The sequence below is a fragment of the Anomaloglossus baeobatrachus genome, chromosome 12, assembly GCF_048569485.1.
Source record: "Anomaloglossus baeobatrachus isolate aAnoBae1 chromosome 12, aAnoBae1.hap1, whole genome shotgun sequence".
Classification (NCBI taxonomy): Eukaryota; Metazoa; Chordata; class Amphibia; order Anura; family Aromobatidae; genus Anomaloglossus; species Anomaloglossus baeobatrachus.
The window spans coordinates 8,736,391-8,748,611 of NC_134364.1; the positions used below are offsets into that span (position 1 = coordinate 8,736,391).

The 12,221-nt window shown below is 59.1% G+C and overlaps 1 protein-coding gene across 1 annotated transcript in view; it reads left to right on the forward strand.

The window, feature by feature from the left end:
* SPATA7 (spermatogenesis associated 7) overlaps positions 1–12,221 on the forward strand; it is a 65,399-nt gene that overhangs the window by 22,417 nt on the left and 30,761 nt on the right. Inside the window, exons 5-6 of the mRNA XM_075331061.1 lie at positions 1,489–1,616; positions 8,958–8,967. Coding sequence (XP_075187176.1) covers positions 1,489–1,616; positions 8,958–8,967 — 138 coding nt within the window. The remainder of the gene's footprint in view (positions 1–1,488; positions 1,617–8,957; positions 8,968–12,221) is intronic.

The following is a 12,221-nucleotide window of genomic DNA, read 5'->3' on the forward strand; positions in this document are numbered from 1 at the left end:
GTTGCTGTGTTGGGCGCTGCGTCTCCTCTCCTCCGGTGTTGCTGTGTTGGGCGCTGCGTCTCCTCTCCTCCGGTGTTGCTGTGTTGGGCGCTGCGTCTCCTCTCGTGTTGCTGTGTTGGGCGCTGCGTCTCCTCTCCTCCGGTGTTGCTGTGTTGGGCGCTGCGTCTCCTCTCCTCCGGTGTTGCTTTGTTGGGCGCTGCGTCTCCTCTCCTCCGGTGTTGCTGTGTTGGGCGCTGCGTCTCCTCTCCTCCGGTGTTGCTGTGTTGGGTGCTGCGCCTCCTCTCCTCCGGTGTTGCTGTGTTGGGCGCTGCGCCTCCTCTCCTCCGGTGTTGCTGAGTTGGGCGCTGCGCCTCCTCTCCTCCGGTGTTGCTGAGTTGGGCGCTGCGTCTCCTCTCCTCCGGTGTTGCTGTGTTGGGCGCTGCGTCTCCTCTCCTCCGGTGTTGCTGTGTTGGGCGCTGCGTCTCCTCTCCTCCGGTGTTGCTGTGTTGGGCGCTGCGTCTCCTCTCCTCCGGTGTTGCTGTGTTGGGCGCTGCGTCTCCTCTCCTCCGGTGTTGCTGTGTTGGGCGCTGCGTCTCCTCTCCTCCGGTGTTGCTGTGTTGGGCGCTGCGTCTCCTCTCCTTCGGTGTTGCTGTGTTGGGCGCTACGCGCGTTTCACATCTTCTTCAGGGTACGTCCCCTGAAGAAGAGGTGAAACGCGCGTAGGGACAGGTGGTTACCTGAACTTGCAGCAAAGTGGTCAGTAATGCATTATCATTATAACTGTGGATAAATCGTAGGTTGTGGTTATGCCGTTTATAACTAATTGATTGCCTATAGCTATGTGAGTGAGGCTTTGGTTATATCACAACAATCTTATGGATATGACACATAATTAAGTGATCACAACAGGTAGTATTGAGTTTGGGCACACTACCATCAAACAATGTAAATAGGAAATTACAGTGTGTTTACTTATATTCCACTGTATCACATCCTTGGTTGTTTTGATTAAAATATTGTGATCCTACTGTGTGTACTACATGCTGTTAACTATCCACAATTACTGTTATTGACCTTTTGCTAGCAGTTCTGTTAACCCCTATAGGACTCTATTGCTGTATTAATATCAATTTTAATGTAAGTATAATAAAGATTATTTTTATCAAAAAGGATTCATACCACAATTTTCTTTGTGTATAAAATTGCATAGTGGTGTTCTGGCACTTTCAATGGGGTTGAGGAGTGAGCTAAAATAAATGACTTACTGATACATTGTAACGCTGTCAGGAATAATGGTGCTGTGTAATGCGGCTCTCGGTGTGAGACTCTGCACTTACTGATACATTGTAACGCTGTCAGGAATAACGGTGCTGTGTAATGCGGCTCTCGGTGTGAGACTCTGCACTTACTGATACATTGTAACGCTGTCAGGAATAATGGTGCTGTGTAATGCGGCTCTCGGTGTGAGACTCTTCACTTATAACGTCTGTTCTTGTGTTGTTCTTGCAGACAGTGATCAGCAGAGACGGGAGAGGATGAAGAAGGAGGTGTCGCGGCTGGAGAGGACGTCATCGCACTCGGCTGCTTCTTCTCGCCCTCGCTCAAGAGACGGCGCAGATTCCACAATGCACAGGAAGGTGAGGACGGCCGGAGTGTGGCCTCCTGTATCACATAGAGATAGCTGCTGAGGAAACTGTCAGCAAGGTGGTGGAGCAGAGTTCCCATAAAGCAGGGGACAGTTATCTGGATCGTTAATACATTTTCCAACACCAGCTCTTGTGTAACGGAGGAAGAGGAGTGGCAGGCGGCTGAGTGGTGGGAGCGCCGGGCTGCGCAGGCGGCTGAGTGGTGGGAGCGCCGGGCTGTGCAGGCGGCTGAGTGGTGGGAGCGCCGGGCTGTGCAGGCGGCTGAGTGGTGGGAGCGCCGGGCTGCGCAGGCGGCTGAGTGGTGGGAGCGCCGGGCTGTGCAGGCGGCTGAGTGGCGGGAGCGCCGGGCTGTGCAGGCGGCTGAGTGGTGGGAGCGCCGGGCTGTGCAGGCGGCTGAGTGGTGGGAGCGCTGGGCTGTGCAGGCGGCTGAGTGGTGGGAGCGCCGGGCTGTGCAGGCGGCTGAGTGGTGGGAGCGCTGGGCTGTGCAGGCGGCTGAGTGGTGGGAGCGCTGGGCTGTGCAGGCGGCTGAGTGGTGGGAGCGCCGGGCTGTGCAGGCGGCTGAGTGGTGGGAGCGCTGGGCTGTGCAGGCGGCTGAGTGGTGGGAGCGCTGGGCTGTGCAGGCGGCTGAGTGGTGGGAGCGCCGGGCTGTGCAGGCGGCTGAGTGGTGGGAGCGCCGGGCTGTGCAGGCGGCTGAGTGGTGGGAGCGCCGGGCTGTGCAGGCGGCTGAGTGGTGGGAGCGCTGGGCTGTGCAGGCGGCTGAGTGGTGGGAGCGCTGGGCTGTGCAGGCGGCTGAGTGGTGGGAGCGCCGGGCTGTGCAGGCGGCTGAGTGGTGGGAGCGCTGGGCTGTGCAGGCGGCTGAGTGGTGGGAGCGCTGGGCTGTGCAGGCGGCTGAGTGGTGGGAGCGCCGGGCTGTGCAGGCGGCTGAGTGGTGGGAGCGCCGGGCTGTGCAGGCGGCTGAGTGGTGGGAGCGCCGGGCTGTGCAGGCGGCTGAGTGGTGGGAGCGCTGGGCTGTGCAGGCGGCTGAGTGGTGGGAGCGCTGGGCTGTGCAGGCGGCTGAGTGGTGGGAGCGCCGGGCTGTGCAGGCGGCTGAGTGGTGGGAGCGCCGGGCTGTGCAGGCGGCTGAGTGGTGGGAGCGCCGGGCTGTGCAGGCGGCTGAGTGGTGGGAGCGCCGGGCTGCGCAGGCGGCTGAGTGGTGGGAGCGCCGGGCTGAGTGGTGGGAGCGCCGGGCTGAGTGGTGGGAGCGCCGGGCTGAGTGGTGGGAGCGCCGGGCTGAGTGGTGGGAGCGCCGGGCTGAGTGGTGGGAGCGCCGGGCTGCGCAGGCGGCTGAGTGGTGGGAGCGCCGGGCTGAGTGGTGGGAGCGCCGGGCTGAGTGGTGGGAGCGCCGGGCTGAGTGGTGGGAGCGCCGGGCTGAGTGGTGGGAGGGCCGGGCTGAGTGGTGGGAGGGCCGGGCTGAGTGGTGGGAGGGCCGGGCTGAGTGGTGGGAGGGCCGGGCTGAGTGGTGGGAGGGCCGGGCTGAGTGGTGGGAGGGCCGGGCTGAGTGGTGGGAGGGCCGGGCTGAGTGGTGGGAGGGCCGGGCTGAGTGGTGGGAGGGCCGGGCTGAGTGGTGGGAGCGCCGGGCTGAGTGGTGGGAGCGCCGGGCTGTGCAGGCGGCTGAGTGGCGGGAGCGCTGGGTTGCGCAGGCGGCTGAGTGGTGGGAGCGCCGGGCTGCGCAGGCAGCTGAGTGGTGGGAGCGTCGGGCTGTGCAGGCGGCTGAGTGGTGGGAGCGCTGGGTTGCGCAGGCAGCTGAGTGGTGGGAGCGCCGGGCTGCGCAGGCGGCTGAGTGGTGGGAGCGCCGGGCTGTGCAGGCGGCTGAGTGGCGGGAGCGCTGGGCTGTGCAGGCGGCTGAGTGGTGGGAGCGCCGAGCTGAGTGGTGGGAGCGCCGGGCTGAGTGGTGGGAGCGCCGGGCTGAGTGGTGGGAGCGCCGGGCTGAGTGGTGGGAGCGCCGGGCTGAGTGGTGGGAGCGCCGGGCTGAGTGGTGGGAGCGCCGGGCTGAGTGGTGGGAGCGCCGGGCTGAGTGGTGGGAGCGCCGGGCTGAGTGGTGGGAGCGCCGGGCTGAGTGGTGGGAGTACTGGGCTGAGTGGCGGGAGCGCCGGGTTGCGCAGGCGGCTGAGTGGCGGGAGCGCCGGGCTGCGCAGGCGGCTGAGTGGTGGGAGCGTCGGGCTGCGCAGGCGGCCGAGTGGTGATAATTTTGGGCCCATGAGGTTCAGATCGTGATTCCGCCAGTAACTGCCGGGGGCGGGGGGCGGCAGCGTCTGGTGTCGGGGTCTCCTGTGGGATGTGGCTGCGTCTTCTGAGTAAAATTAGCTTTTACATTTGGTCTTTGGAGTTTGGTTCCGGTTCTGCCTTTTTATAATCCGGTTACTGGAAGATTGAGCGTAACATTAGGGTGCTAATAATTATGCAATCTGAATGCATAGGACGCTGTAGTAAATTCCTTTTTGCCTGTGGTCGTCATGGAGACTCTCCTAAACAAACGACTTTATCTGCGATTTATGGGGGTCTCCACATTGTAAGGGGACGTTGTCTGTAGAGGGGTGTATTCATCCCCCCTCTTCACGGCTAGATATAAAGGAGTGCTGGTAATTGGGCGGCAGATGGCGGTGGAGCAGCAGTTGTCGTCTTTTCCCCGCGTTGACAATCATGTTGTTTCCATTGTCGCTCGTGGTGACGGCACCCCGCCGAGTCCGGAGATGAGGCGCTCCCGGGGAGCACACAGCGGCCTGTGGAGCCTCCGCCGCGGGGGGCGCAATGTTTCATCCGTCAGAAGAAGTTATGTTTCCATGGCAACGACTATTTTTGAAACAATCTCCAGTGAATCGTTACACGATGGACCCGGGCGGATCCGGCGACACAAGATCCCAATATTGGGGTCACCAGTGATGAATGGAGGAAGGGAATCGCCTCTAAAGGTTTATTTCTTTAGTTTGAAGCGTCAGTTTTTTGTTTCTCCGCTGCAGGGTCCCGGGGCTGGTTCCTTTTGGATGACAATATGGACAACTCGTATGGGCAAAATTCTGACATGAGCCCTGTCCTGGGGTCTGCTAGGTGTGGGGGTCTCCACTAATAAGAAGCAATGACTTTTTAAATTAAATCTTTATCCTATTCTGTAAGGTTCACACCTCTGCTGGCTGTGCAGCGACGTTCACACCTCTGCTTGCTGTGCAGTGACGTTCACACCTCTGCTTGCTGTGCAGTGACGTTCACACCTCTGCTTGCTGTGCAGTGACGTTCACACCTCTGCTTGCTGTGCAGTGACGGTCACACCTCTGATTGCTGTGCTGTAACGTTCACACCTCTGCTGGCTGTGCTGTAACGTTCACACCTCTGCTGGCTGTGCAGTGACGGTCACACCTCTGCTGGCTGTGCAGTGACGTTCACACCTCTGCTGGCTGTGCTGTAAGATTCACACCTCTGCTGGCTGTGCTGTAAGATTCACACCTCTGCTGGCTGTGCAGTGACGTTCACACCTCTGCTGGCTGTGCAGTGACGTTCACACCTCTGCTGGCTGTGCAGTGACGGTCACACCTCTGCTGGCTGTGCAGTGACGTTCACACCTCTGCTGGCTGTGCTGTAAGATTCACACCTCTGCTGGCTGTGCAGTGACGTTCACACCTCTGCTGGCTGTGCAGTGACGTTCACACCTCTGCTGGCTGTGCAGTGACGTTCACACCTCTGCTGGCTGTGCAGTGACGTTCACACCTCTGCTGGCTGTGCTGTAAGATTCACACCTCTGCTGGCTGTGCAGTGACGTTCACACCTCTGCTGGCTGTGCAGTGACGTTCACACCTCTGCTGGCTGTGCAGTGACGTTCACACCTCTGCTGGCTGTGCAGTGACGTTCACACCTCTGCTGGCTGTGCAGTGACGGTCACACCTCTGCTTGTTGTGCAGTGACGGTCACACCTCTGATTGCTGTGCAGTGACGTTCACACCTCTGCTGGCTGTGCAGTGACGTTCACACCTCTGCTGGCTGTGCTGTAAGATTCACACCTCTGCTGGCTGTGCAGTGACGTTCACACCTCTGCTGGCTGTGCAGTGACGTTCACACCTCTGCTGGCTGTGCAGTGACGTTCACACCTCTGCTGGCTGTGCTGTAAGGTTCACACCTCTGCTGGCTGTGCTGTAAGGTTCACACCTCTGCTGGCTGTGCAGTGACGTTCACACCTCTGCTGCTGTGCAGTGACGTTCACACCTCTGCTGGCTGTGCAGTGACGTTCACACCTCTGCTGGCTGTGCAGTGACGGTCACACCTCTGCTTGTTGTTGTGCAGTGACGGTCACACCTCTGATTGCTGTGCAGTGACGTTCACACCTCTGCTGGCTGTGCAGTGACGTTCACCACCTCTGCTGGCTGTGCAGTGACGTTCACACCTCTGCTGGCTGTGCAGTGACGTTCACATACCTCTGCTGGCTGTGCTGTGACGTTCACACCTCTGCTGGCTGTGCTGTAAGGTTCACACCTCTGCTGGCTGTGCAGTGACGTTCACACCTCTGCTGGCTGTGCAGTGACGTTCACACCTCCGCTGGCTGTGCAGTGACGTTCACAACCTCCGCTTGCTGTGAACAAGTTGAAAGCTCTTGTAGATACCTGTAGACGTGCGTGGTCCTGACTGCTCCCAGCTTTTATCCCAGTGTTCCCATCTGTAAGTGTTGGCGGACGTGATGTCTTTGGTGCGTCACTTTCTCCTGCTGCGCTCTATACAATGTCTGCCGCCTTTATATCACGGCCCTCTGTTCCCTCTGAAAGCCGCTTCACCTGCAGATTGTGGCATTTGGGGGGGGTGGCCGCAGTCCTGTCCTTTGTGTCCTGATTCTGGGAACCTTTTTTTTTTTTTTCTTTTCAATTTTTACGTAAATGTTTTTGACCTCGTTGATTTTTACAAAAAGGGGGAAAAAAGCAAAAGGATAAATAACATAAACCAAACAATCTCTTGACAAAGGCGGTGGCAGGGGACAGAGCGCTCCGCTGCTGTGACTAGTGCTGCCAAATGATGGCAATTTACATCTGTGTACTGCAATAAATCCCGCTCCTCCTGCGTTATTGGTCATTTTCCGGTTCCTCATTAGTGGAGGGCGGGCAGGGTCAGTCTCGCTGTGCTCTTTGTATGTTTAAAATATTAGAAATGTCCTGCCGTCTCCTTAAGAATGTGTTTCTTCATGACGGCCGGGGGGGGGGGGCGCTGCAGAGGTGTCGGGGGGGGCGCTGCAGAGGGTGTCGGGGGGGGCGCTGCAGAGGTGTCAGGGGGGCGCTGCGGAGGTGTCGGGCGGGGGGGTGGGGGGCGCTGCGGAGGTGTCGGGGCGCTGCGGAGGTGTCGGGCGGGGGGGGTGGGGGCGCTGCGGAGGTGTCGGGGCGCTGCGGAGGTGTCAGGCGGGGGGGGCGCTGCGGAGGTGTCGGGGCGGGGGGGCGCTGCGGAGGTGTCGGGGTGGGGGGGCGCTGCGGAGGTGTCGGGGGGCTGCGGAGGTGTCGGGGCGGGGGGGCTGCGGAGGTGTCGGGCGTGGGGGGGGCGGCTGCGGAGGTGTCGGGGCGGCTGCGAAGGTGTCGGGGCGGCTGCGGAGGTGTCGGGGCGGGGGGGCTGCGGAGGGTGTCGGGCGGGGGGGGGGCGGCTGCGGAGGTGTCGGGGCGGCTGCGGAGGTGTCGGGGGAGGCTGCGGAGGTGTCGGGGGGCTGCGGAGGTGTCGGGCGTGGGGGGGGGCGGCTGCGGAGGTGTCGGGGCGCTGCGGAGGTGTCGGGCCGGGGGGGGCTGCGGAGGTGTCGGGCGTGGGGGGGGCGGCTGCGGAGGTGTCGGGGCGGCTGCGGAGGTGTCGGGGCGGCTGCGAAGGTGTCGGGGCGGCTGCGGAGGGTGTCGGGGGGGCTGCGGAGGTGTCGGGGCGGGGGGGCTGCGGAGGTGTCGGGCGGGGGGGGGCGGCTGCGGAGGTGTCGTCGGGGCGGCTGCGGAGGTGTCGGGGCGGCTGCGGAGGTGTCGGGGAGGCTGCGGAGGTGTCGGGGGGCTGCGGAGGTTTCGGGCCGGGGGGGCTGCGGAGGTGTCGGGCGTGGGGGGGGGCGGCTGCGGAGGGTGTCGGGGCGCTGCGGAGGTGTCGGGGCCGGGGGGGCTGCGGAGGTGTCGTGGCGTGGGGGGGGGGCGGCTGCGGAGGTGTCGGGGGCGGCTGCGGAGGTGTCGGGGCGGCTGCGGAGGGTGTCGGGGCGGGGGGGGGGGGGCTGCGGAGGTGTCGGGCGTGGGGGGGGGCGGCTGCGGAGGTGTCGGGGCTGGCTGCGGAGGGTGTCGGGGGCGGCTGCGGAGGTGTCGGGGCGGCTGCGGAGGTGTCGGGGCGGCTGCGCGGAGGTGTCGGGGGGCTGCGGAGGGTGTCGGGGGGCTGCGGAGGTTGTCGGGGGGCTGCGGAGGTGTCGGGGCGGGGGGACTGCGGAGGTGTCGGGGCGGCTGCGGAGGTGTCAGGGGGGCTGCGGAGGTGTCAAACGTGGGGGTGGGGGGCGCTGCGGAGGTGTCGGGGCGGGGGGGGCTGTGGAGGTGGGGGGCGCTGCGGAGGTGTCGGGGGGGGCTGCGGAGGTGTCGGGTGTGGGGGTGGGGCGCGCTGCGGAGGTGTCGGGGCGGGGGGGGGGCTGCGGAGGTGTCGGGGGTGTGGGGGGCGCTGCGGAGGTGTCAGGGCGGGGTGTCGGGGCGGCTGCGGAGGTGTCGGGGCGGCTGCGGAGGTGTCGGGGCGCCTGCGGAGGTGTCGGGGCGGCTGCGGAGTTGTGTCGGGGGCGGCTGCGGAGGTGTCAGGGCGTGGGGGCTGCGGAGGGTGTCGGGCGTGGGGGTGGGGGGGCGCTGCGGAGGTGTCCAGGGCGGGGGGGCTGTGGAGGTGTCGGGCGTGGGGGGCGCTGCGGAGGTGTCGGGCGTGGGGGTGGGGGGGGCGCTGCGGAGGTGTCGGGCGTGGGGGGCGCTGCGGAGGTGTCGGGCGTGGGGGTGGGGGGGGCGCTGTGGAGGTGTCAGGGCGGGGGGGCTGCAGAGGTGTCAGGCGTGGGGGGCGCTGCGGAGGTGTCGGGCGTGGGGGGGCGCTGCGGAAGTGTCGGGGCGGGGGGGAGGCTGCGGAGGTGTGGGGGCGGCGGGATGCCTTTGTAGTACTGTTTATTATTTTTGGTTTCTTTTTTGTCTAGATTTACTTCACTTTAAATGAGAAATCATTTGGTGAAATGAAAGGGTCGCAAACTTTGGCAAAACAGTGTACGTTCCGAAAAGAGTTTGTGCTTGCCCGGGTTATGAGCGTATCAAGCTCTAGGTAGAAAATCCCCCCCTTGCATTTGTAATGCCACCTTTGCTGTAGCCCCCTTATTGTGAAAGACGTCTGTTCGTAGCCCCCCAGGCTTCGCTTACTAAACATACAGTGCCACATGCCAGGCAGTGACTAGTAAAGCCCCCCGGATGTGTTAGATGCTCCTGGATCTGTGCGGCTCGGAGCATTGTGGAGCCTGGATACGTCGTACTGGACTCAGCTCAAAAAGTGGGGACAAGTACAGTAAGCAAGAGAGCGGATAAAGGGAGGGCCGCGGGGTCCTGGGTAGTTTAGTAGGCGAGGTTGGTGTATGTGTGTGGTGAGATGTGTGCTGAGGGTGGTATATGTACCAAGACTTGTGTGTGTTTAGGGTGATTATGTGGCGAGGTTGTTGTATGTGTGGTGAGATGTGTGCTGAGGGTGGTATATATACCAGACTTGTGTGTGGTTAGGGTGATTATGTGGGAGGTTGATGTGTGTGTGGTGAGATGTGTGCTGAGGGTGGTATATGTACCAGACTTGTGTGTGTTTAGGGTGATTATGTGGTGAGGTTGTTGTATGTGGTGAGATGTGTGCTGAGGGTGGTATATGTACCAGACTTGTGTGTGTTTAGGGTGATTATGTGGTGAGGTTGGTGTATGTGTGGTGAGATGTGTGCTGAGGGCGGTATATGTACCAGACTTGTGTGTGTTAGGGTGATTATGTGGTGAGGTTGTTGTATGTGTGGTGAGATGTGTGCTGAGGGTGGTATATGTACCAGACTTGTGTGTGTTTAGGGTGATTATGTGGGAGGTTGGTGTATGTGTCGTGAGATGTGTGCTGAGGGTGGTATATGTACCAGACTTGTGTGTGTTTAGGGTGATTATGTGGTGAGGTTGGTGTATGTGTGGTGAGATGTGTGCTGAGGGCGGTATATGTTCCAGACTTGGGTGTGTTTAGGGTGATTATGTGGGAGGTTGTGTATGTGTCGTGAGATGTGTGCTGAGGGTGGTATATGTACCAGACTTGTGTGTGTTTAGGGTGATTATGTGGTGAGGTTGGTGTGTGTGTGGTGAGATGTGTGCTGAGGGTGGTATATGTACCAGACTTGTGTGTGTTTAGGGTGATTATGTGGTGAGGTTGGTGTGTGTGTGGTGAGATGTGTGCTGAGGGTGGTATATGTACCAGACTTGTGTGTGTTTAGGGTGATTATGTGGTGAGGTTGGTGTGTGTGTGGTGAGATGTGTGCTGAGGGTGGTATATGTACCAGACTTGTGTGTGTTTAGGGTGATTATGTGATGAGGTTGGTGTGTGTGTGGTGAGATGTGTGCTGAGGGTGGTATATGTACCCAGACTTGTGTGTGTTTAGGGCGATTATGTGGTGAGGTTGGTGTGTGTGTGGTGAGATGTGTGCTGAGGCTGGTATAAGTACCAGACTTGTGTGTGTTTAGGGTGATTATGTGGCGAGATTGGTGTGTGTGTGGTGAGATGTGTGCTGAGGGTGGTATATGTACCAGACTTGTGTGTGTTTAGGGCGATTATGTGGTGAGGGTTGGTGTGTGTGTGGTGAGATGTGTGCTGAGGGTGGTATATGTACCAGACTTGTGTGTGTTTAGGGCGATTATGTGGTGAGGTTGGTGTATGTGTGGTGAGATGTGTGCTGAGGGTGGTATATGTACCAGACTTGTGTGTGTTTAGGGCGATTATGTGGTGAGGTTGGTGTATGTGTGGTGAGATGTGTGCTGAGGGGTGGTATATGTACCAGACTTGTGTGTGTTTAGGGTGATTATGTGGTGAGGTTGGTGTATGTGTGGTGAGATGTGTGCTGAGGGTGGTATATGTACCAGACTTGTGTGTGTTTAGGGTGATTATGTGGGAGGTTGGTGTATGTGTGGTGAGATGTGTGCTGAGGGTGGTATATGTACCAGACTTGTGTGTGTTTAGGGTGATTATGTGGTGAGGTTGGTGTGTGTGTGGTGAGATGTGTGCTGAGGGTGGGTATATGTACCAGACTTGTGTGTGTTTAGGGCGATTATGTGGTGAGGTTGGTGTGTGTGTGGTGAGATGTGTGCTGAGGCTGGTATATGTACCAGACTTGTGTGTGTTTAGGGTGATTATGTGGCGAGATTGGTGTATGTGTGGTGAGATGTGTGCTGAGGGTGGTATATATACCAGACTTGTGTGTGTTTAGGGTGATTATGTGGTGAGGTTGGTGTGTGTGTGGTGAGATGTGTGCTGAGGGTGGTATATGTACCAGACTTGTGTGTGTTTAGGGTGATTATGTGGGAGGTTGGTGTGTGTGTGGTGAGATGTGTGCTGAGGGTGGTATATGTACCAGACCTGTGTGTGTTTAGGGTGATTATGTGGGAGGTTGGTGTATGTGTGGTGAGATGTGTGCTGAGGGTGGTATATGTACCAGACCTGTGTGTGTTTAGGGTGATTATGTGGGAGGTTGGTGTAAGTGTGGTGAGATGTGTGCTGAGGGTGGTATATGTACCAGACTTGTGTGTGTTTAGGGTGATTATGTGGTGAGGTTGGTGTGTGTGTGGTGAGATGTGTGCTGAGGGTGGTATATGTACCAGACTTGTGTGTGTTTAGGGCGATTATGTGGTGAGGTTGGTGTGTGTGTGAGTGAGATGTGTGCTGAGGGTGGTATATGTACCAGACTTGTGTGTGTTTAGGGCGATTATGTGGTGAGGTTGGTGTATGTGTGGTGAGATGTGTGCTGAGGGAGGTATATGTACCAGACTTGTGTGTGTTTAGGGCGATTATGTGGTGAGGTTGGTGTGTGTGTGGTGAGAGGTGTGCTGAGGGTGGTATATGTACCAGACTTGTGTGTGTTTAGGGCGATTATGTGGTGAGGTTGTGTATGTGTGGTGAGATGTGTGCTGAGGGTGGTATATGTACCAGACTTGTGTGTGTTTAGGGTGATTATGTGGTGAGGTTGTTGTATGTGTGGTGAGATGTGTGCTGAGGGTGGTATATGTACCAGACTTGTGTGTGTTTAGGGCTGATTATGTGGTGAGGTTGGTGTATGTGTGGTGAGATGTGTGCTGAGGGTGGTATATGTACCAGACTTGTGTGTGTTTAGGGTGATTATGTGGTGAGGTTGTTGTATGTGTGGTGAGATGTGTGCTGAGGGTGGTATATGTACCAGACTTGTGTGTGGTTTTAGGGTGATTATGTGGTGAGGTTGGTGTATGTGTGGTTGAGATGTTGTGCTGAGGGTGGGTATATGTACCAGACTTGTGTGTGTTTAGGGTGTTGATGTGATGTGGTGAGGTTGTGTTGTATGTTGTGGTGAGATGTGTGCTGAGGGTTGGTATACGTACCAGA